At 46.7% G+C, this 21,722-nt stretch overlaps 1 protein-coding gene across 3 annotated transcripts in view; it reads left to right on the plus strand.

The window, feature by feature from the left end:
* The window catches only part of caskin1 (CASK interacting protein 1), a 96,181-nt gene that overhangs the window by 42,734 nt on the left and 31,725 nt on the right, over window positions 1–21,722 (plus strand). For all 3 annotated transcript variants that reach the window (XM_049012786.1, XM_049012787.1, XM_049012788.1), the window contains exon 2: window positions 9,004–9,055. In XM_049012786.1, coding sequence (XP_048868743.1) covers window positions 9,004–9,055 — 52 coding nt within the window. The remainder of the gene's footprint in view (window positions 1–9,003; window positions 9,056–21,722) is intronic.

The following is a 21,722-nucleotide window of genomic DNA, read 5'->3' on the forward strand; positions in this document are numbered from 1 at the left end:
GCCAGTGCTATCTGTCCCTGTGGGGAGAGCTGGGTAGAGTCTGTGAAGAGCTGCTTAGGAGATTCCCTCATGTCTGATGCACGTGGGCCAGCTGTGAAGGCCCGTGAGCTGCAGTGGGCAATGTCTGAGGTCAGGTGCACCATGGGAAGTACTGAGTGATTAATGATTTGCTGTATCAGCTCGATTTTTTACATTATTATACTAATGTTACATTATAGCAACATTAAAAGGTCAAACCGTGAACCAAGAGTTGAATATAATATATGAGAGGTTTTAATTCTAAATTTATTTATCCATGTATTCATCATTCCATCTGTCCATCCATCCATCCATCCATCCATCCATAATCACCCTAGGGTGGAAGCCCATGTGACGCCTAGGCAGGCTTAGGCCTTGCACCCCTGGGAGGTAACTGGAGTACCTAGAGGAAGCCTACATGAACATTGGGAGAACATGTGAACTCCACACTCACAATCTGGGTGTGAATCTTTAAACAGAGAGGAAGAATTATTTATAGTGGCAGCAACCGAGAAACAGTTATATTTGGTTTAAACACCTTTAAGAGTCCAGTAACAGAGAATAAATAATTATATGTTTAGTAATTGGTAGTGTTGATTAGTCAAGAAGTCGTGCATGTCCTACAGGGAGGAGGCCCCGGGGCAGACCCAGGACACGCTGGGGGGATTATATCACTCTTTTGGCCTGGGAAGGCCTCGGCATCCCCCACCGAAGAGCTGTTGGAGTTAGCTGGGGAGAGGGAGGTCTGGGTATCTCTCCTGAAGTTGCTGCCCCCGCGACCCGAACCACGGATAAGCGGATGGTAATGGATGGATGGATGGATTAGCCAAGAAAGGTCACTTTTTCCAACAGAAAATCAGTCGAGTAACAGTAAAGCTGCACGATTTTTTTACACAAAAATCTGCCCTGGGCGATTATTGGATTATAGGGATGAAAACTGGTACAGTCTCTCTGTCTTTCCTCATCTGGTGTTTATATCTGCATGCTTGGTGAATGAGTTGGGTGACCTGTCACAGAAGCTGGGGACCACTAGCTCCAGAGGTTTGGAGGCGCAAAAGCTGCTGGGTTCTGCTGATTCTTGGTTTCTTTGCTCCCAAAATCTGGCACAGAAGAGTAAGACTACAGTATGGAGGAACCATCCCAGGCACTGGAAAAGAAAGAAATATTGGGTAGAAAATGGTGAAAATAAGATCAGAAGAGACCAACAGCGGGTGCAGGACAGATGTAGCAGGCATGTGGTTGTGTTAGTGTCAGCCAGCCGGTCTTCAATCCTGCTGTCAAACAGGAAACAGCATAGAATGGCCCACTCACCTTATAACTGCATATCCGCATATCTGCCTGACTTGTTCTAGGTCAAGCTGAAGTAAGCCCGTCGAATCAGACCATAACTGTAGTCTACTGATAATTACTGGAAAGCACACTCTCATTCCGGGTGTCCATTAGCAACAGGCTGCTGGAATCTTGCAGTATGTTTGGGAGCCAGATGCTAATTTGAATATTTCAGTTAAGGATTGGGGCAGGCGGAACCAGCCGCAGCAGCTGTCAAATACAGATCGGGATCCACAGAAACGCCGATGTACATAATGTGCAGAACCGGCCGGTCGCTCCCAGAGGCGGCAGCAAGCGGGACTCACCGTTCGGCTTTACCGGACCTAACAGGAAATTAGATGGCACTGAGGCTGCACCCCCGCGAGACCCTGTTATTTTAATCTGGTTGTCCGAGGCAGTTTTCCAGGAATGTACAGCCGGGAATTATTAATAAAGCAATCAAAGCTGATGGGAATGAAAATGTAGTGGGAGGAGGGCCGGGGGGGGGGGGGGGGGGGAGTGTCCTAATGTCCGATATGTCAGCATAGGTTGGAAGGGGGTGCTTGATCCGCTAATAGGAAGTGACTGTGAGTGTTGGTGCAGAGGACCAGCTCCGACACCACTTCCGGGGGGAGAAATTAGGTCTGTCCTGCAGAAAAATGGAAACGTCTTACTTTAATTATTTTCATCACGCGTAGGATTCTGCGCCGGAAAGCCTAGTTTTTTTTTTTGGAGTTAGCTTTTGTGACTGCGGAGTGCTTGACAGTGGCCTGAAAAGGCTTTTACTGAAGAAGGTGAATGGTCACGTATTCACCATGAATCAGAGCATCAGAGAGCAGCAGACAGCACACAGATTTTCATAACATTGAGTTTTCCGAATATGGGGACAAAACTCAACGTCAATGGGGTTTTTATCATATTATGGGGACATTTGGTAATATATACCTGGACCACACACATTCACACAGGGAGATTTTTCATGGTCAGGGCTGCGCTCATCTCTGGGATTATTGTATCTGGGGGTTAATCGGTGACCTGCTCAAATGCAGTGATGGCCGTGTACATGTCAGCCACCGTACTGAACCCTTAATCACATCTGTAACGCTCTCGGTGACACCGGAGTGAGACGAGACTGATGAGGCTCTTCTCTGCCTTCAGACAGCAGATTTACTCTGAATTCCAGCGTCAGTGCTAAGATTAATGAGAGTTCTGACCAGGTCTGCATGCTGCTATCAAATGTGTCTGTAGTCACATGACTGTCCACGTACTGTGATTTTGCCCTTTGTACAGTTAGATATTTTGGATCGATACTTACCTGCCGCATATGGGTAGGGTGCAAACAGGCAGTGCGGTCTGTGCTTGTATGACGACTTCCTGTCGCTTTATAGAGAGACTGTAACCTCTTTCTTTAGTGTGACCAGTTACGTTGGATTAGGTCATACATAGGATCCTGGAGGACATATGAACACAGAGCAGGAGACTCATATTTAACAACTGAATCTTATATAACTAACATAAACATCAAACAAGTTGCATCATTGTGTGTAATCCATACGAAGGTTTAACCAACAGACATGTGTTAGATGATTCAGGAAGCCTGAGTGGGTAATTAAGAGCTGTACCAGCCTGGCTGGGTTCCTGGACCCTCCATGCCACGCCCCCTCCCTGTGATAGGCTACAGCTGTGGAAGTGTGGCCCGCCTATTGGCTGAGGCCCCCTGCTTGTCATTGACATCCTGGCGCAGTCAGAGTTGGGCAGGTGATTCGTCAGCACTGGTGTGGGGGTGGAAGTCTGCTCTGAAAGGTGTCTGCTATCGCGCCGGGGGCATCCCAGACGCTCTGTGCACGGGGCCGCCGCAGCCCCATTCCCCATTCCTCATGGCTGCCGCTACTAAATACCCGTGGCTTCGTCATCAGCACCTGCACACTGCTCATGAGCCACTCTTTTAGCTCACTCCTCTACCGGGAGGAAAGTGATCCGGATGAAAGCAGGGAGCCCTTCAGACGGAGTATAAGGAGATGCTTTTTCTATCTATTCATCCTTCCAGCAGCCTATCCCGGTCCGGGCTGAGGGGGGGCTGTGGGAGGCTGGAGCCTGACCGGGCTACACCCTGGTCGGGATGAAAGATCTTTCTTGTGTTGCTTAGCAGGTGCTGCTTTTTTCGCCTGTATCAATTCCATACATTCCAGGACTGTGCCTTAGCCGTTTATGAGCTGAGATTGAGCCCAGTCCTCCCACCCTGTCCCACACAGATGTGGTGACTTACATCCTAAAGCGAAGCTGCCCACACGAACCCCGAGGAGCTGCCTGTGTTTGCTTGGGCCGCTTGTGTTACTGCATGTTTCTGCTGTCTCTGCACAGTCGGCCTCGGCCTCTGATATTTGCCTTATTTTTTTGTACGCTGGAAGAAAGATGAAAACGTCAGCCGATACTACAGGCATATAAATCAGTCCTCCTCTGTAGCTGGATAGATCAGTCAGACCGGGAGCCTTTTCTTGGACATATGACGATTGCTTTTGATATTTGTGTCCCCCCCCCCTTTGTTGAGACTTACTGATAGGGGGGTCTTCACACAAACACCATTCCCGGATTTGCGCAGGTAGACAACATTAGCTGTGCGTCATTGACGCTCTGGCACATTTGTTTAGAAGATCTAGAGGAAATAAATTCTTTTGTCTAAAAATACCGCCTGTCCCCCTCGCATGGCTGTAAACGTTGTCAGGGCAGTTACGGCGGGCGTATAGATCGGTCCTCCTTGCCGGCATTGCTGTCTGCTCCAGTTCGACCTGGTTGGCGGTATGTAAATTGATTCTCAGCCAAGACTTGCCTGGAATATCGGCCTGCTAATGCCGCTTTTCCCCCTTTGCAGTAGCGCCCTCTCAGGGAATATGACTTACAGTTTAACCAGGCTGTTTCTTCCCCTCTCTTAAATTAAGGCACCACCCGCCAGAGACCGTGGAGTGCTCAGTTCCTGGGTGGCTCAAGGGCATCCTGGCCATCCCCTCCCCCAGCAATCTCAACGACTTGACCATAAACCACTTAACGGCATCACGTGGAAAGTGGTAATAGCTGAATGGAGGCGTTTGTGTCCGCGGGAGGGCCCCACCAGCCCCTCGGATCAGTTCCAGGACAGCAGGTGTTGCGGCGAGTTCTGCTTTACTCAGGTGCTCAAAATCGGAGCCTCTCGCCCACATGCTGGATCTATTAAGGCGCTTATTCCCGCCAGCATCACCAGATCCCCTTTTTACAGACCAAAAACAGGCAAACTCTGGCCACGCATTTTTCTCTTTAGTTCAGAAAATGTCAGAAAACTTACAGCCAAATCCATCATTATCGCTGAATGGAAATGTTTCATTTTTCCATCCATCCATCCATCCATGCATCCATCCGTCCGTCCACAGGGCTGCAGGGATATTTTCTCATTCAAAAACTTTTCACTCCATTCTGCGAAATCATCCTGAAGCAGGCAGGTCTGATGCCTTGAGTGTACAGTACCGCTGTAGAGGGGTTCAGATCTGGAAGTACCGCATTGACCCAAATATAAGATGAGTTTATTCCCTCAAAATCCGTCTGAAAAAATGGTGTCGTCTTACAGTATATTCAGGGTCTAGAGTAGACAAAAAAGGAAATAAATGGCACCAAATATGATATTTTGTAACAAGTGTTTTGACCGTAATATAGATTCGCCATAAGGTTTCTTGGTGGAGTGTGATAGTCTGAAAGCGTGAGAGTTACGCCAGATGTTTGAGAGTTGGCAACCCAGGCAATGCATGTGCTTAACGTGTATCGTAGTGTTGTGTAAATTTTTGGTTATCATGGTTATTGTACAATTGTAATGACTGTACAATTGTTATTGTTATTTGCAATCCAATTGCATGTTAACTTCAGTTAAATATTTTTCTTTATAAAGGTATGATTTGGTATTCCAAAAACTTTAATCGGGGTCGTCTTGTATTCAGGCCAATATGTATGTGTGTGTGTGTGTGTGTGTGTGTGTGTGTGTGTGTGTGTTTGCATTAGCACCCATGTCTATTCAAGTCTCTGTGCCTGTGATTGGAAGATTGCCAGTTGAAGCATCACCTTGGCAGAGTAGTTATATGCTTGTGGGCCCTTGAGCATGGTCCTTAATCCTCAGCTGCAGGGGTCCTGCTCATTGGCCAACCCTCTGCCATGACCCCTAAGCCATGACGAGCAAGATGGGGAAGGCGAAGAGAAAAACTGAGGATTATAATCAAATAAAGGACCATTATTATCACCATTATCACCATCTTCATCATCATCATCATCATCATCATCATTATTATTATTATTATTATTATAGTATTATGTATCTATTAGTGTTTGTATGTTAGCCTGTGTGTGTTAGCGTGTCTGTTGGTAGGTGTGCACATGTGTGATAGCATGTGTGTGTTAGCGTGTCTGTTAGTAGGTGTGCACATGTGTGATAGCATGGGTTTGTTAGTGTGTATGTGTCTATTAGCATGTGTATTAGCGTGTGGGTGATTGCGTGTGTCTGTTAGCATATGTGTGTTAAGGTTAGGGGTGGGTAGGAGTCTTTGGGATTAGCGTTATTCTCATAGAAATGAATGGAGAGTTGAATGACTACATGGAGTGTGTGTGTGTGTGTGTGTGTGTGTGCGTGCATGTTTCTGTATGTGTTTCCATGCGTATGTTACCATGTGTGTGTGTTAGCATCTGTGTATGTGTGTCAGCAGGGTTTCTGGGCATCCATGCATCTCGCAGCAGAGCATCTCGCAGCAGAGCATGCTGTTTTTCCCGTGTTCTCAGCTGCACTCTGCATTCTGTATGCATGCGACATACCGTCTCTCCGCCCAGCGCCGGGCACGTGACGGCCTCCTCCGGTTCCCTCTTCAAACCGCGCTCGGCTCTCGGGAGCCTCTCACTGCGACCTTTCATGGGGCCCCTTTCCAGCCTTCGCTCCCCTCTCGCAGATCAGCTCCCGGTCCCTTTTTCCTCTGGGAGAAGCTGCGGAAAACCACAAAGGCTCAGAGAGGGAAGGGGACGAGCTGAAAGAGACGCTCTTGGCATGTCTGACGGTTCAGGAGCGGGCCTCGTCCTCCATTTGGTTTCAGCCATTCAGGCAGTCAGGTGATAAAAGGATTGCAGAATGACAAATGACGTCAAAACAGGAAGGAGATCTCGCAATCCTCCAGAAAGATACTATTACTTCCAGGTTATGGTCTGTTTGCATTCTGTAGATTGACGTGCAAAGCAGTATGTGAATCTCCAAGACGTCGGATTGCAGGGGAAGGTACATTAATATACATAAAGAAGCATCACTTGATGATCTTTGCATTACAACCCATTTTGCAGCAGAAAACAAGTTGGAAATTTTGCAAGCTAAATTAACAATGATCAAAACTCTGAGGTAGCTAACTAGATGGCTCGGTTAAAAACATGAGTGTTAGAGATGCACGTTCTATCACTTAACATATCAGCGTTATCAAATATTAGTTGAAAATCAAGATTGGTGAGTCTTGGCTGATATTAGAGCCTTATCTGTATTCGACGTCAGCAGCACCAGAGCTAGAGACACAACTAGACTGGAATAATGGAGATGACTGGGCAATCAGCTGCTTGGCATAGTGGAGGACGAGGGATTTCATCAGCTCATTTAACACTTAAAAGAGGGCTGAAAGTACTAGCCTGCGACACGTTTATAATTCATTATTAAATCTGGCCCATGTCCACTTGGCAGGTGCAAAGGATGACAACTGTCACGCATCTGGTGTGATACTGAGGCTCACGCAAGAAATCTTACGCCAAATCTATATTATTCCATTATAAACCTAAAATTAGCTGCATCAAAAGTGTTGGGGTAGTTTGTAAACCCTACAGACTATTTACAAGGTAATAAAACTGTAACTCATGAATGCTTGTGCAGACTGTGCTCTAATTGAATATCTCATGCTAGCCAGCTGACCAAAGTCGGCAACCCTGCAAGTTGCTCAGAGGTCAGCTGGTAATTGTTATCGGTGATATTAGACACAAATGTAATTTGGTCAAAATTTCCACATTGATGCAACACTTGGTGGCCTAGTAAATCTTTTATGGGTTTTTTTTCTGTATAGTTCAGTATTTGGCCTATTTGCCAACTTACACAGGCTTGTTCTCCCTGTTTAATAATAAAAATTAAAATTAATGTACTGAGATTCTACTTTTTACTATTCAGTTAATAGTGTGTGATTAAGTTCTCATGGTCATATTTCTGAAAAAAGGTTCCATGAAATTAAGAAAGGTTTGAATCTGGGTTATCAAAATAATTAAATAATCTCTTAATCGAAAAAAATATGTGGCCAGCGATTTACACCCTTAATAAACATTTTCTCAAAAGCTACCTGTAAGAGAGTAAGTCTTGGCCTTTCATAAAGTTTTACGGTACTGGAGCAGGAGGTGTAAGTCTTCTTATGTCATCCTTTTCCTTATCTGCTCTGGAGGAATAGAGCCAAACACCAGGAAAACAACTGTGGGGAGAGTTGCCCGTCAGTCCATTACAGCTCCGCGGGGCTTTGTCGTCAGGAGTCTTTGGCGTTACTCCTCACTGGCCCCCCCAGCACACTTCCTCTGGGAAACTCCGGCGGGAACACGGCGGCTCGGGTCCGGCCGGCGGCTGGCGGCTCGGCTCTCCGCATGCCGACCTTTGAATGAGCCCGTTGTTCAGTGTCGGTGTGGAATAAAATAACAGCACAAGGATGATGGCAGGGGGTTCTGCTGGCGGCCTGTGATCACAGTAGCATCACACTCACCGTAGCGACAGATACTGCAGCCCAGACTCGGGTCACTGGGGCAGCCCAACTGGCCGCGGTATCATTCTCCATCCGGTTGTTGGCGTGGCGTGTCTGTACTGACAGCTACCTCTAACCTTGCCGAATCCCCCTTCCCCCTAGTTCTCTCACTAGCACCCCCTGGTGTTCCCCTCACAAAAGGCCACCCTGAGCCTGGATTGGGGCAACTTGCAATGACTGTAAGGCTCCCAGTGCCACACAATGACTGTAACACTCCCAGTGCCACACAATGACTGCAACAATAGATACTTTATTGATCCCCTTGGGGAAATTATTTTTATGCCTCCCTCAGCTTGCTCTTTATGGAGTAAGCTGTCCGCGAAGGGCAGCCACCTGTATTGGCACCCATGGAGCTGGGGGTTAAGGGTCTTGCTCAAGCACCCACAGACGTGCTGAGGGTGGGTTTGAACCAGTAACCTTCTGATTACAGACACACAGGCTGAGCCCACTGAGCCAGACGCTGCCCCAACTAACCGTCCCAATGTCATTCCAGGCTGAGCGAGTGCTGTTTAAGGCCTTCGGTCTTTATGGGTACAGGCTTGCCTTTGCCTCCTGCTCTCCTGTGTATACACACACACACACACAAACACGCACACACACAAACGTGCACACGCACACACACGACAGTTTCAGCTGCTTAGTTTTGCCAGCGGCTCTCCGCTTAAAATGCAAGCTGTGTCACACAGCGGAAACGCACTTTGAATTCAGCGAGCTGCTTCGGAAGAACGTCCGATCTCCTCTTGTGTCTCACATCGCCATGGCTGCAGATAATGTTTATTTTATTTTTACGTTCCGTCGCAGCACAAACAACTTACAACCTCCCCCTCTCTCTCTCTCTCTCTGTCTCTCTCTCTCTGTCTGCCTCATCCAGAGCTGCTGGGTTCTGCCAAGAGAGTGAACGTTAACTTTCAGGACACAGATGGGTGAGTGAGAGGCACCCCCACCCCCCACCTTGAAGAAGGCCACTGGCTCCACGGGTTATTAAACTGCATGCAGCATGCTCTCCATCGGGTGTGGACCCCCCCAACAGGCTCCTGTCAAACCTGCGTGTCTCGGAGCATGTCTGTGCGTCTGGATGTCTGTGGGTGGCTGTTTATTGTCAGTTCACGTCAGCACTTAAGTGTGTGTACGTGTGTGTGAGTTTATTAATATCCCCAACAATGTGATAAAAACCTGTGATTTTGACATTATGGGGACCATTTTTCAGGTTCCCCCAAAGATCTGTGAATGCAATCAAAAAACTGAAAATGCCAAAAGTCTCATATTTTGATTGGTTACTTATGCTTAGGGTTAAGGTAGAGGTTAAGGTCATCATGTTGGGATTAGAGTTTTCCCCATAGAAATGAACGGAGAGTCCCCACAAAGATATAATTACAAACAAACCTGTGTGTGTGTGGGAGAGAGAGCGAGAGAGAGAGAGAGAGAGCTGTCCCTGTAGCTGATTGCAAGCAACTTAGACTTCAGCTCTAAATTGATGCTACTCGGTCCCTTCTTGCCTCGGGTTGCAGTCATTAATTCAAAAGACAATCCCAATTAAACATTTCCAGAAAGATCAGCTTGCTTTGGCATCGCTGTGTGCCTGGCACTGATTGGTCCCCTCGTTTGGAAATGAGCTAATGGCTGTATGGGTTCAATCGGACCTTGGATTTTCGGCGTTATCACCAGGGACCGTGAGGTCACCTGACATCCAATTACCAGGACATTCCAGCAGCGTCCCCAAGGGGAGAGCGGAGGCTGAGCACCAGATTTATGGGGTTCCTGTCTCGTGATATACGTTCGCAGGAATGGTTGTTATCCGCGTGACACAGAGGTGGAAAGGTGAGGGTGAACTGTGTTCCCTCTGGGGGGCAGCAGTGGGGATTGGGGTGGGGGCGAGGGGGGCTGCAGTCAGGCTGGGGGCAGGGGTGAGACTGGCCAGGGGGGAAATGATTTACGCTGATTTCTGCCTCCCTCATAATGAATGCAGGCCTGTAAATGACTGCCTGACATTTCTATTGGCTAAAGGCGACCAGATCGCAGATGTGTAATTTCACTGTACTGTCCCTAAGCCGTGGTCCCATGACCCGTGAGTGTGGCATGGCAGAGGCTGCAATGACTGCCCCCCAACTCCCACCCCTAGGCCCTTATCTCCTATCAGCTGGCTGCCTTCTGTCCCAGCGTGTTATCAGGCAAATTAATTGCTGGGGACAGCAAATTGCAGAGAGGAGAGACAGAAAAGCTGGGACCACCTTCACCCAGCAGCTGAGCAGATAAGGGTGACGCGTGGCAAGCCAGGGGGTAATGACTGTGCGGGGTAGTGATGGCCCTCCTCGTGTCACGTGACACAGACCTGCCTGCATTAGCACAGGCTCTGTATTAAGGCAGGCTTTGCATCAGCACAGAATCTACAATAGCAGAGGCCCTGCATTGCAGGTCTGTATTACCGCAGGCTCTGCATTAACGGTGACTCTGCATTAGTGCAGGTGCTGTATTACCGCAGGCTCTGCACTAACGGTGGCCCTGCATTAATGGTGGCTCTGCATAAGCGCAGGCCCTGCATTAATATTGGCTCTGCATTAACAGTGACTCTGCATTAATGGTGGCTCTGCATAAGCGCAGGCCCTGCATTAACATTGGCTCTGCATTAACAGTGGCTCTGCATTAATGATGGCTCTGCATTAACAGTGGCTCTGCATTAACGGTGGCTCTGAATTAACAGCGGCTCTGCATTAACAGTGGCTCTGCACTAACGGTGGCTCTGCATTAATGGTGGCCCTGCATTAATGGTGGCTCTACATTAGGGCAGGTGCTGTATTACTGCAGGCTCTGCATTAATGGTGGCCCTGCATAAGCGCAGGCTCTGCATTAACAGTGGCTCTGCATTAATGGTGGCCCTGCATAAGCGCAGGCTCTGCATTAACAGTGACTCTGCATTAATGGTGGCCCTGCATAAGCGCAGGCTCTGCATTAACAGTGGCTCTGCACTAACGGTGGCTCTACATTAGGGCAGGTGCTGTATTACTGCAGGCTCTGCATTAACGGTGGCTCTGCATTAATGGTGGCCCTGCATAAGTGCAGGCCCTGCATTAATGGTGGCTCTGCATTAATGGTGGCTCTGCATAAGCGCAGGCTCTGCATTAACAGTGACTCTGCATTAATGGTGGCCCTGCATTAATGGTGGCTCTACATTAGGGCAGGTGCTGTATTACTGCAGGCTCTGCATTAACGGTGGCTCTGCATTAATGGTGGCCCTGCATAAGTGCAGGCCCTGCATTAATGGTGGCTCTGCATTAATGGTGGCTCTGCATAAGCGCAGGCTCTGCATTAACAGTGACTCTGCATTAATGGTGGCCCTGCATAAGCGCAGGCTCTGCATTAACAGTGACTCTGCATTAATGGTGGCCCTGCATAAGCGCAGGCTCTGCATTAACAGTGGCTCTGCACTAACGGTGGCTCTACATTAGGGCAGGTGCTGTATTACTGCAGGCCCTGCATTAATGGTGGCTCTGCATAAGCGCAGGCTCTGCATTAACGGTGACTGTGCATTAGTGCAGGTGCTGTATTACCGCAGGCTCTGCATTAATGGTGGCCCTGCATTAACAGTGGCTCTGCATAAACGCAGGCCCTGCATTAACAGTGTCTCTGCAGTAACAGTGGCTCTGCATTAACAGTGGCTCTGCATTAATGGTGGCTCTGCATAAGCGCAGGCTCTGCATTAACAGTGGCCCTACATTACCGGTGACTGCATTAATGGTGGCTCTGCATAAGCGCAGACTCTGTTTTAGCAGAGACTATTCCTTGCCTGCCCAACCTGTGCTTGGCTGTGCTGCTTTGGGGGCTCAGTGTTTTGTCCCAGTCCCCTTCTGCAACTTGGGGGGAGGGGCAACAGTGAGTTTAGAGCCTCTTATTGGCAAGGCGGCTATGTTCCCCCATGGCTAGACACTGCCTGTGTTCTGGGCTTGCTGTTGAGGGGCGGGTCAGTCCTCCAGATTCATCCTCTGGTGGTCAAACTAGCCCGTTTAATTTGACTGCACTCCTTGCAAAAATGAAGGATCCTGATGCTGTTTGCCCACCACCCCGAGCCTCTACAGGGTGCTCACCAAGTGGGGAGAGCAATTACCCTGTCCTGACAACAAAAACACCTTCCATAACGACGACATGGCGCCAGCGTGACAGGACTACAGGGCCATTCATCGGGCTGGCTGAGCAGAACGCGGTGCTACATGAATGTTAATTGGGGCGGCCATCAAGTGCACAGTGCATTTTCACATCCCCTCTATTGTTTAGGGGGGAGGTATTGTCATTAATCATCGCCGACTTACAGTAATAAATTCTCTTTACAAGTGCGGAGATCATCTAAAGGTCATCTTCTCCATGGTGTAAGCCTGAACCTCTGGGTGACTGATCAAAGGCGCTGGACAGGGTGCAAATTGCACCATCGTCTGTGTACAGAGAAACCGATTTATTAAGGTGTATTGAAACAAATGAACTTGTTCTGCAGTGAATAGTCATCCATAGCACTCATTTAGAGACATTTATCTTGTAGCCATTGAAGGAAATGGCACACCTGTCCTTTATTTGCCCTGGGATGGAATTTCCTCATCTCTTGCTCCGGCCCTTCACTCGGCTGCACTCCGTGTTTAGATGTCTCCTTGGAAGACAGCCTGCATTGATCAGTCAGTGAGTCATCGACGTCCTGGAGTTTTCTCTGGCATGGTCACGGTGCTTCGGAAGGAGCTGGCTGCTTCTCTGCCAGGTCTCTCCCACGCCGCGTCCTGAGGGTAGGCGAGAATGTTGTCTCTACCAAAGAGGCCCGGGCTCCACGCTGGTGTCTGGGTGGGCTGCACTCTTGGACAAGAAAAGATTCCGGAGTCATTAAAAGTTCCGCAATGACTTCCTCAACGGGGGGTATCAGCAGGCATCAAAGACAGCCATGGACATTCTGCGATATTCATCTGCTCATTGGGAAGGACGTCAGTGAGATGACTGGAAATTAGCATATATCGATATTCAAACATACATCCATTCATCCATCCTATATCCACTTACCCTATTCAGGGTCAGGGAGGCCTGAAGCCTGTCGCAGACAGCAGAGGCCACAGAGCACAGGGCACAGAGCACAGCACAGGTTAGAGAGCACAGGGCACAAACGCGGCACAGGGCAGTGGATACAGCACAGTGCAGAGGGTACTGGGCACAGAGCACAGGGCGGAGGATACAGCACGGTGCAGAGGTTACAGGGCAGAGGGTACAGCACAGGGTAGAGAGCACAGGGCACAGAGCACAGGGCAGAGGATACAGGGCAGAGGGCACAGCACAGGGTAGAGAGCACAGGGCACAAAACACAGGGCACAGGGTGTGGGTCACCATGGATAGGATGCCAGTCCATTGCAGGGCACACAGTCATACACTATTTAGAGGCAATGTAGAAACACAAATTCACCAAACTCCATGAATTTGCACTACAGGAACCAGGAGCCCCCAGAGAAAAAACATGCTACACCCGCAGGGCAGAGGTGACAGTACTCAAACATGGTCATATATCAACTTTTCTGCATATAATAATTTGGGTTCCAACCAAAGAAAAACGTAAAAGGAAATACTCTGGGATAAATGACAAGGTTAATGGGTTTCCACAGAGCTAGTACTCAGCCTGTCCATTACGGCAGTTAGGGCACTTAGCACCATCGGTGGTGGTCCGTTTGGAGTGATCTTCTGCGTGATGTCATCACCTCGCCATACATGTCACTTAGGGAGTGAACGTTTTTAGAACAATATTCTGTGTGCACTTTTCCAGCTGAAACAAATCTAACAAAACTAATTAAAACCAGACAAGAATGTTTTATTTTTAATGTCCACATCTTAAACAAAAATAGCAGTGGGCGTTAAAACCTCTCTCTGCTTTGGGCTGTGCATTTTGTGATGTGCAGTGCAGGTGTTCAGAGTCTGAATGGGCTTCATGCTCGTAACGTTTAATCACCGTCCATCACGATGAGTTCATCTTCTTCACGGACACCCCCAGGGCAAATACCAAGTTTGATTCCGTGTGTAAATATTAATGCTGTCTGTTTGGGCTTATGAGGTTCTGTGATGTATGAAGCCAATTACCGCACGTTAACGGTGTGAATATTTGGAACGTACTTGGTGTTGATTGATGATCACTCTGAAAATGTTTAACTTTTCGAGTAGATAAAAAGGACTTTTTTTTTTCCTCCAATTGATCCTAAACAGAATGGATGAAAGACCCAGTACGGTGCAGTCTAATTTAAGAGGTTTCGAAATGGCAGCAATACACGGGCTCTCTGGAAGAGGGCGAGTCCCGGCTTCTTCATCAAAGATGGCTTTTGCGGCAACGTGTTGAATTCGCCTCTTGTTTCCGACCGTTGACAAAAATAACCCTGATTATAAAAAAGCGCTTTCCGCATACTGATAATTTATGCCACCCTGTAGGCAATTTATTGGGTTGTGTTCCATTTACAAATGTGTCACTTAGTAGCCTATCATACACCAGTCACAGCTGGTGTGGTATTATAAACATGCTAAAAGTGGTGTGTTATTGGTCTCTTTTAGCTTAAATGATAGACCAATCACAGCCGGGATGTCTTCATAAGCGTGCTGTGAGAGGTGTCGTCAATCCCTGACAGCTCTTATTGAGACACTGATATGAAAATTGCTGTGAGTGTGATAACTGAGTGAGATTGCGATCTGCGCGATGGATACTGCGTCATGGGTGTGTAACCTGCGGGGAAGATGGGCCAGTGTGCGCCTGTCCTTATGGGCATGTTAATGGAGGTCACCGGTCCGCCCCGCTGACGCTTCACAACTCCTCATTTCATATCCTGACTTACGCCCCCTGTATATCTAACAGAAACCAAGGGGCTGTAATGGATTTGTTTCTTTGATGGATGCCCCACCTGGTGTGGGCTTTTTTTCCCCGCAGGATTTCAGACTTTTGGATGGACCTCAGGCCAGGGTCAAGGCATTGATCACTCCCAAGGACAGGGATAGCCGATTGTGATTGTCTGTTAAAGCAGCCATGGAAGGTTCTGGTCAGCCAATCAAAATTCTTCACACAAGCAGATGCGAAATGGCCTGACCAGTCACATTTGCTTTATTTTAGCGACTGTGAATGTGCAGGACTAACTAAAGAAATATGTTTCCCCAGTGGAGGTCCAGAGAATCACAAGATATGAAATCGATTCATGATTTACATCCTGGTCACTGTAAGCCATCTGCACTGCTGTTTGGAGATTCATTCAGCGTAATTGGAGAACCAAATAGCCAATACCCTAATCCCACACATGCATGAGAATTATTCTGGATGACAAAGGTGGGTTTGCAGTACACCTCCATGAATTCTGCACAGCATGTACACCATGCAGACTGATTGTCACGGCAACAGTCCAGGAGACTTTAACGCTAACGCTGTTAGCGGGTGGCTTGAGGCAGAATCGTCAATGTGCTTTAACACATTTATCAGTAAAGGTGCTGAGAAAACATGGAGAACAAAGAATAAGATGAGTTTCTCTGTGACTTAAATTAGCAGCTGTTGAACTGAACGAATTATATATATCGTTGTATATGTACTATGACAATAAATATATTCTATTCTATGTATATGCATGTGTGTGTTTAGGGGGCGGGGGGTTGTATTTACGACACTGTGGGAATAAATGTCACAAAACATAAATTCAGGCTAATAATGGGCTATATATTACATATTTAACGATAAATGATTGAACGTTTCATATTAAAAATATATGAAGCATTGCCAGAAGTGCTGAGTGCCTCATGGAGTGCCGCGGTGCCTGGGGGTGCGTGGGGGTGCCGACCGTTGGGTATGGCTCAGATTAAAGTGCTGAGTCAGGCCTGTGTGGTTTGTCTCCTTTTACAAGGAGTCCTTTGGCATGGCTAATTGGGCAAAGTGTGCACAGCTTCTGTGACCTGTCTGACGTTCGCATTGGCATTGGCATTGGCATTGTCGGGAATCGCTGGCCAGCTCTCACTGGCTGCGGGGGAGGGCTGTCAGATACAGGTACAGAGCAGGTCTGCTTGAGGAGCCGGGTGGGGCAGTACCAGTGACGGCATCAGGGCCATTAAGGTGATTCACCTGCACCACTGACGATCTGCCGTTGGCTAAACAGCCATCTTGGTGGGGGAGGGGGCAGGTTTTTTCAAGATAAAATGGTGACAGTTTATTAAGCAATAAACCAAGCGATATATTACAAGGTGAAAGTGCTGTTTTAGCTATAATTTGATGTGTTCTCTGTCATGTGAAAATACATGCTGCATATTATTAAAAAGGAGGAGGTGTGTATTGGGTTTTAAATACATGTGTGGGACTCGGTGTTGTACGAACGTTTTCATTACCATTTTAAGGGTAATGAGTTAATCCCTGCATGTGATTAATTCCAATCACATCCATTGTCTTTTTTGTGCATGCAAGGTTTCTGTGGATGCCTTCATGTATCTTCATTGGAAAATTCATATTCCACTCAGCAGATTTGCAGACGGGCATTTCTTGCATGAAAATGTTTCTGTTAAATAATACATTAATACTTTGTTTATTTGTGCACATTACTTATTGATTTGTCAATGGCAGGAAATCGTTGCTTGAAGTTGGGGGGGGGTCCCTTCTCTCGCCTTTCTCCTGTTGTAAAATCTCCCAAGCATTGCTAATTTCAATAATAATTACAACAGAGGAACTTGAGCTCGTAATCAGCAGTGAAAAGATGATCGAGTCGTTTCTGTCCATGGAGACGCCCGGGGGGGGTGAGTCCATTTATTAATGCAAGTGGGTCAGCGTTGTGTTTGAGGAGGGGGTGCGTGGGGCTGTGGTGAGGTGCACAAGCTGCACCTCTGCAGGTTTGGCGGGACACTCTGCCTTTCCACAATCATCCCTCTGCAGGCCCCCGGATGCGGGGCAGGGTGGGGGGGCACCGTAAATACTGCATGGCTGCCAAATTTCAGGGCCGCAACCAGAGCCCCCCCCCCATCCCCCCCCAAACACCCCAGTGTTGGGCCTCCACGTCACGCCGGAGATCCTGCCCAACTGCAAACCTGGCTCACATTATCAGGCTTCACCATCGGCAAGGAAAGGACACGATAAGGCAGTGTAGCACCAAATGAAGGCCGCCTCACCCTGCTGAAATAATGCCTTCTCAGAACAGTGTAATATTACCCCTTTGAAGACCTTCAACATAGATAATAGTGTTGTTAGATTTAGGTTTATGTATATATACAAATGGATGTTCCAATTGTTTATCATCATGCACCCTGGAAATGAGTCATTTGCTGGAAGGCGTCTTATATGAAAGCCTGTTTGTTAATATTAAGCTTGTGTTTATTTTGCTGGCCATGTAATGCACATGTAATGCACATGTAATGCATGTGTAATTCACGGTTTCATGATTACATTTCTGAGCTCACAACTGGAACTTCTAAATATGCTGCTCATCAAATGGCTTCTCAAAACAAACGGCCCCATTTTGTTTGATGTTTTTCTTACTTAAAAGGGAATAATTACTCTGTATCTCAGCACATAAAGTCCTACGTTAGTGTCAAGTGAAGTATTTATGTAATTGTTATTTTTAATTCCGATCGTTAGATGCGCGTCTGAACTCATGGCCGTTGGTTTTAATTGTAACATTAGTAGGAGCCAAATCAGCCCCTACCCCCTTAAACACACTTGGTACTTCCGCATTATTGGTTGGGACGTGTCTCTACCATCTCAAATGTACATCCCTGTCTGAACTTAGATCCTGTTACAGAGATTTTCTTTACACACAAATCGCCACAAAGATGAATGATCTAAATTTATACTGGAGTCTAGCTGCTGGTATGCACTGCTCCGAGTAGTAACCCACATAGCCAGTAAAAAGGCACGTGGGTGTATATTTAGTTTGCAAGAATTTACAGGTGCTGTTTTATTCTTCCTCTGGGTATATTTTGAATGGTGGACCATTGCTGCAGCGGATGAGAGAGCTGAATAAGTTTCCCGCTCTTCTGGGACACATTCAGAATGGACCACCTGACCTGTGACCTTCCCGTTCATGCTGAAATCTCTCCAGTAGTTCTAACAAAGCCTCGCTCTGTTTTTAGGTCGGCCATCTTGCCAGCCGTGCGAGGACTGCTTGAAGGAATGGGGCATTGGATTACCACATTCTCAGTCTTTATTGCAAGGCAGAGCAATCCGTTCTAGATCACTCAACTATTTTACTTTTACCTGCCTATTTATCAAAGTTGTCGGCCTGAACTCAAACGATCAGCTTTTACTGCCTTTGTGCAAAGGTAACCTGCTTTTATGAAGTAGTATTTAAAGACCCACAAATCTTGCTGGTCCTGTACGAGCTCCATTCCGTGTAACATCTCCTCGACTCCACACCCCTCCCTGTTTACGATGTCCGGGGCCCAACGACCTTCCTGAACGTTACGTTGCCCCTCCCTCAGGCCCAATCTGGTGTTGCTGCTGGGTCCAAAAGCCTGTCCTTAAACGGCTTTGAGATCAGCCCACATCAATCACTGACGATAGCCTGTCTGCTTGTTTTGGGCCTGCAGAATAATTTATACATTTATATTGCATTGCTGGAGCAGGCGTTTGCTGTGTCGACTCTGCGTAAATGATACATATATCTTAAAGAGATAGGAACTGGGGCAAAATGGTTTTATGCAAGTTTCTGAGTAGTTTGCACATTTAGAATTTCTATTAATATAGATGAGAGACCTGATTCACCATATTGCCCGTCTCTCACACTATAAAAAGGAAAACTATCAAATAAGTGTAACGGCAAGCCATAAATATAGTGGGTTTAAATGCTTCTATTTGAAATGAGTTTTTATTCTATTAGCCTGAGTGTGGATATGTTCTTTTATCATCTGTCATGCTGGATATGAAAGCAATCCACCGTCTTACCACCTCTGTAGTGGGGGAGTCTTTTATCAGCGTGTCACAATCCGTCGAGGAGTAATTATGTTTCGCCTTTTTCCAGAACAATCATTTACGTCTGCGGTAGAATAATAGAGACTCTGATGGTGTTTGGGAAATGCCTCCCGTTTCACACAGAAAGTCCTTCGGATCTCCCTTCGGTCGTGAAAACGTATCCGGGGCCGCGAGCGATCTGAAAATCGTGTGTGATAACAAGAGAACTGACAGAAAGTGAAGGAATACCAGAAACCATTTGAGCAAGTTTTTTCTTATGCCAGAACCGCAGATTAGGAAACAGACAGGTTATTGTACTGGTAATGTAATACCTTGAGGGCCAGGTGACACAGTTTTCAAAGGCAACGTCAACAGAGTAAGACAAAAACACAGGAGGCCCGTGGAGCAAGGTTTTGGTGAGAGCTGACCACTGTGGGCTGTACCAGTTACATGTTGCACCTGAATAAAATCGTAACGCTTCTATACTTTTTTCTGTTTAATCAGTCTTCAGCACAACATACACTCACTGGTCACTTTAGTAGGTACAGCTATTCAGCTGCTAGTTGAACCAAATATCTAATCAGCCAATCATTTGTCAGCAGCCTAATGAATAAAATCATGCAGATTCATGTCCGGAGCTTCAGCTAATGTTCACATCAAACACCAGAACGGGGATGAAAGGTGATTTAAGTTACTTTGAACGTGGCATGGTTCTTGGTGCCAGGCTGGTAGAGTATTTCAAAAACTGCTGATTTTCACATACAACCATCTCTAGGGTTTGTAGAGAATGGGAATGAGAAACCATCCAGCGAGTGGTGGTTCTTTGGGCGAAAATGCCTTGTTGACAGCAAAAGGCAGAGGAGAATGGCCAGACTGGTTCATGCTGCTAGAAAGGCAACAGCAACTCAAATAACCCCTTGCTGCATTAGGCATAGACTCACCGAAACTAGGATTGGAAAAATGTTGCCTAATCAGTTGGGTCTTGATTTCTGCTGCAACATTTTGATGTCAGGGTCAGATTTTGGCATAAACAACATGAAAGCATGGATCCATCCTGCCTTGTACCAACAATTCGGGCTGCTGGTGGTGTAATGGTGTGGGGGGATATTTTGTCTGTACAATTTGGGCCCATTAGTATCAAATAAAGTGCCACAGCCTACCTGAGTATTGTTGCTGACTATGTCCATCTCTTTTGACCACAGTGTACCCAGCTTCTAATGGCTACTTCCAGCAGGATAACCCCCCCATGTCCTAAAGCTCATATCATCTCAGACTGATTTTTTAAACATGACAATGATATCTCTGTATCAAAATGCCCCCCATAGTCACCAGATCTCAATCAAATAGATCACCTCTAGGATGTGGTGGAACATTTTTGCATCATGAAGGTGTAGCTCGACAAGGCTGCAGCAACTGTGCGATACTATCGTGTCAACGTGGACCAAAGTCTCTGAGGAAAGTTTCAAGTACTTTTTTGGGTCTATGCCACAAAGAATTAAGGCAGGTATGAAGGCAAAAATGGGATCCTACCTGGTATTAGCAAGGTGTAGCTAATAAAGTGATCAGTGAGTGTAGACAGAACCTTTTGTCTAACATTATACTTATCTAAAAAGGAAGGAATATGTTGCATAATTAATTGACTGCTGTGAAGTAATTCTAACAATTTTCTCTCGTATGTTCTTGCTGGGAATTTCAACCCTGAAGTTAGATCCCGTTACACCAACAAAAGCTTTCTTTCAGCAAGAACAAGCAACCACAGCGATTATACAACCCATGTATCACTGTGTTTTATTGCAAGACTTCCATGTTCTGTTTTGATGAATTATCCAGCAGTATAATATGCAGCCATCCTCTGAGATTATTCTGAGGGGCCCGGGCAGAGGCTGAAGAGCTGGCATGGAGCTCCACTCGAGATGCTCTTCATCCTGTCTCAAGTCTCCATCTTCTCACTCCCCGCCCGCAATGACAAGTCAGGGTGTCCATCTTAACTTCATCAGCACCTACCTTAAGGAAGCCGCCACTCAAAATGCACTTTACCTCTTCCATTTCCTGAGGAAAATCTGTGTTTTTAATACTGAGATTATATTTTCCATCCAGTTTCTCCATTCCGGTCTCATTTCTAACATTATAGATTCATGTAGTTCATAGTTACATAACTTTCTGCCGCTGACAGATCTGTTATTGTTTTTCTGTGCTCTATATAAATGTGGGAAATTGTGTTGTGCCTGTCACTCGCGCCATCATTGCCACTTCATAACAGTCCCGACACATCTGTGCGGAGCAGTGAGGAGCTGCTGTTTAAATATTCCGTGCAGATTACGGTCCAGATGTCAATCGGTGAGTGTGGGACTCTGTCCATTAACTGGTGAAATTTAAATCATCACTTGATAATTGTCATTATCCTGGAGTTTAAAAAAAACTTGGAAATTCAGGCATTTTTATTTTGTATAGCTGTTTCTTTTGAGTGAGGCACTGGGAAGGCCTAACAGTCGGATTAAATCGGCACCAGATCGCTGTCTCTTTTCATTAATTTTTTTCCACACTGTGTTGGCAGCGAAGTCTAAAGTCACTTCAGAAAGGTAGTAAAATAGAAATATCTTTTAGACGGGAGCATTAATGGTGGGAAAAGGCAGCAATGGTGGGGCTGTGGGAATGCAGACGTTGCCAGCGGGCTTCCAGCAGAAAGACGGTTT

Source organism: Brienomyrus brachyistius, chromosome 5, assembly GCF_023856365.1.
Source record: "Brienomyrus brachyistius isolate T26 chromosome 5, BBRACH_0.4, whole genome shotgun sequence".
NCBI lineage: Eukaryota > Metazoa > Chordata > Actinopteri > Osteoglossiformes > Mormyridae > Brienomyrus > Brienomyrus brachyistius.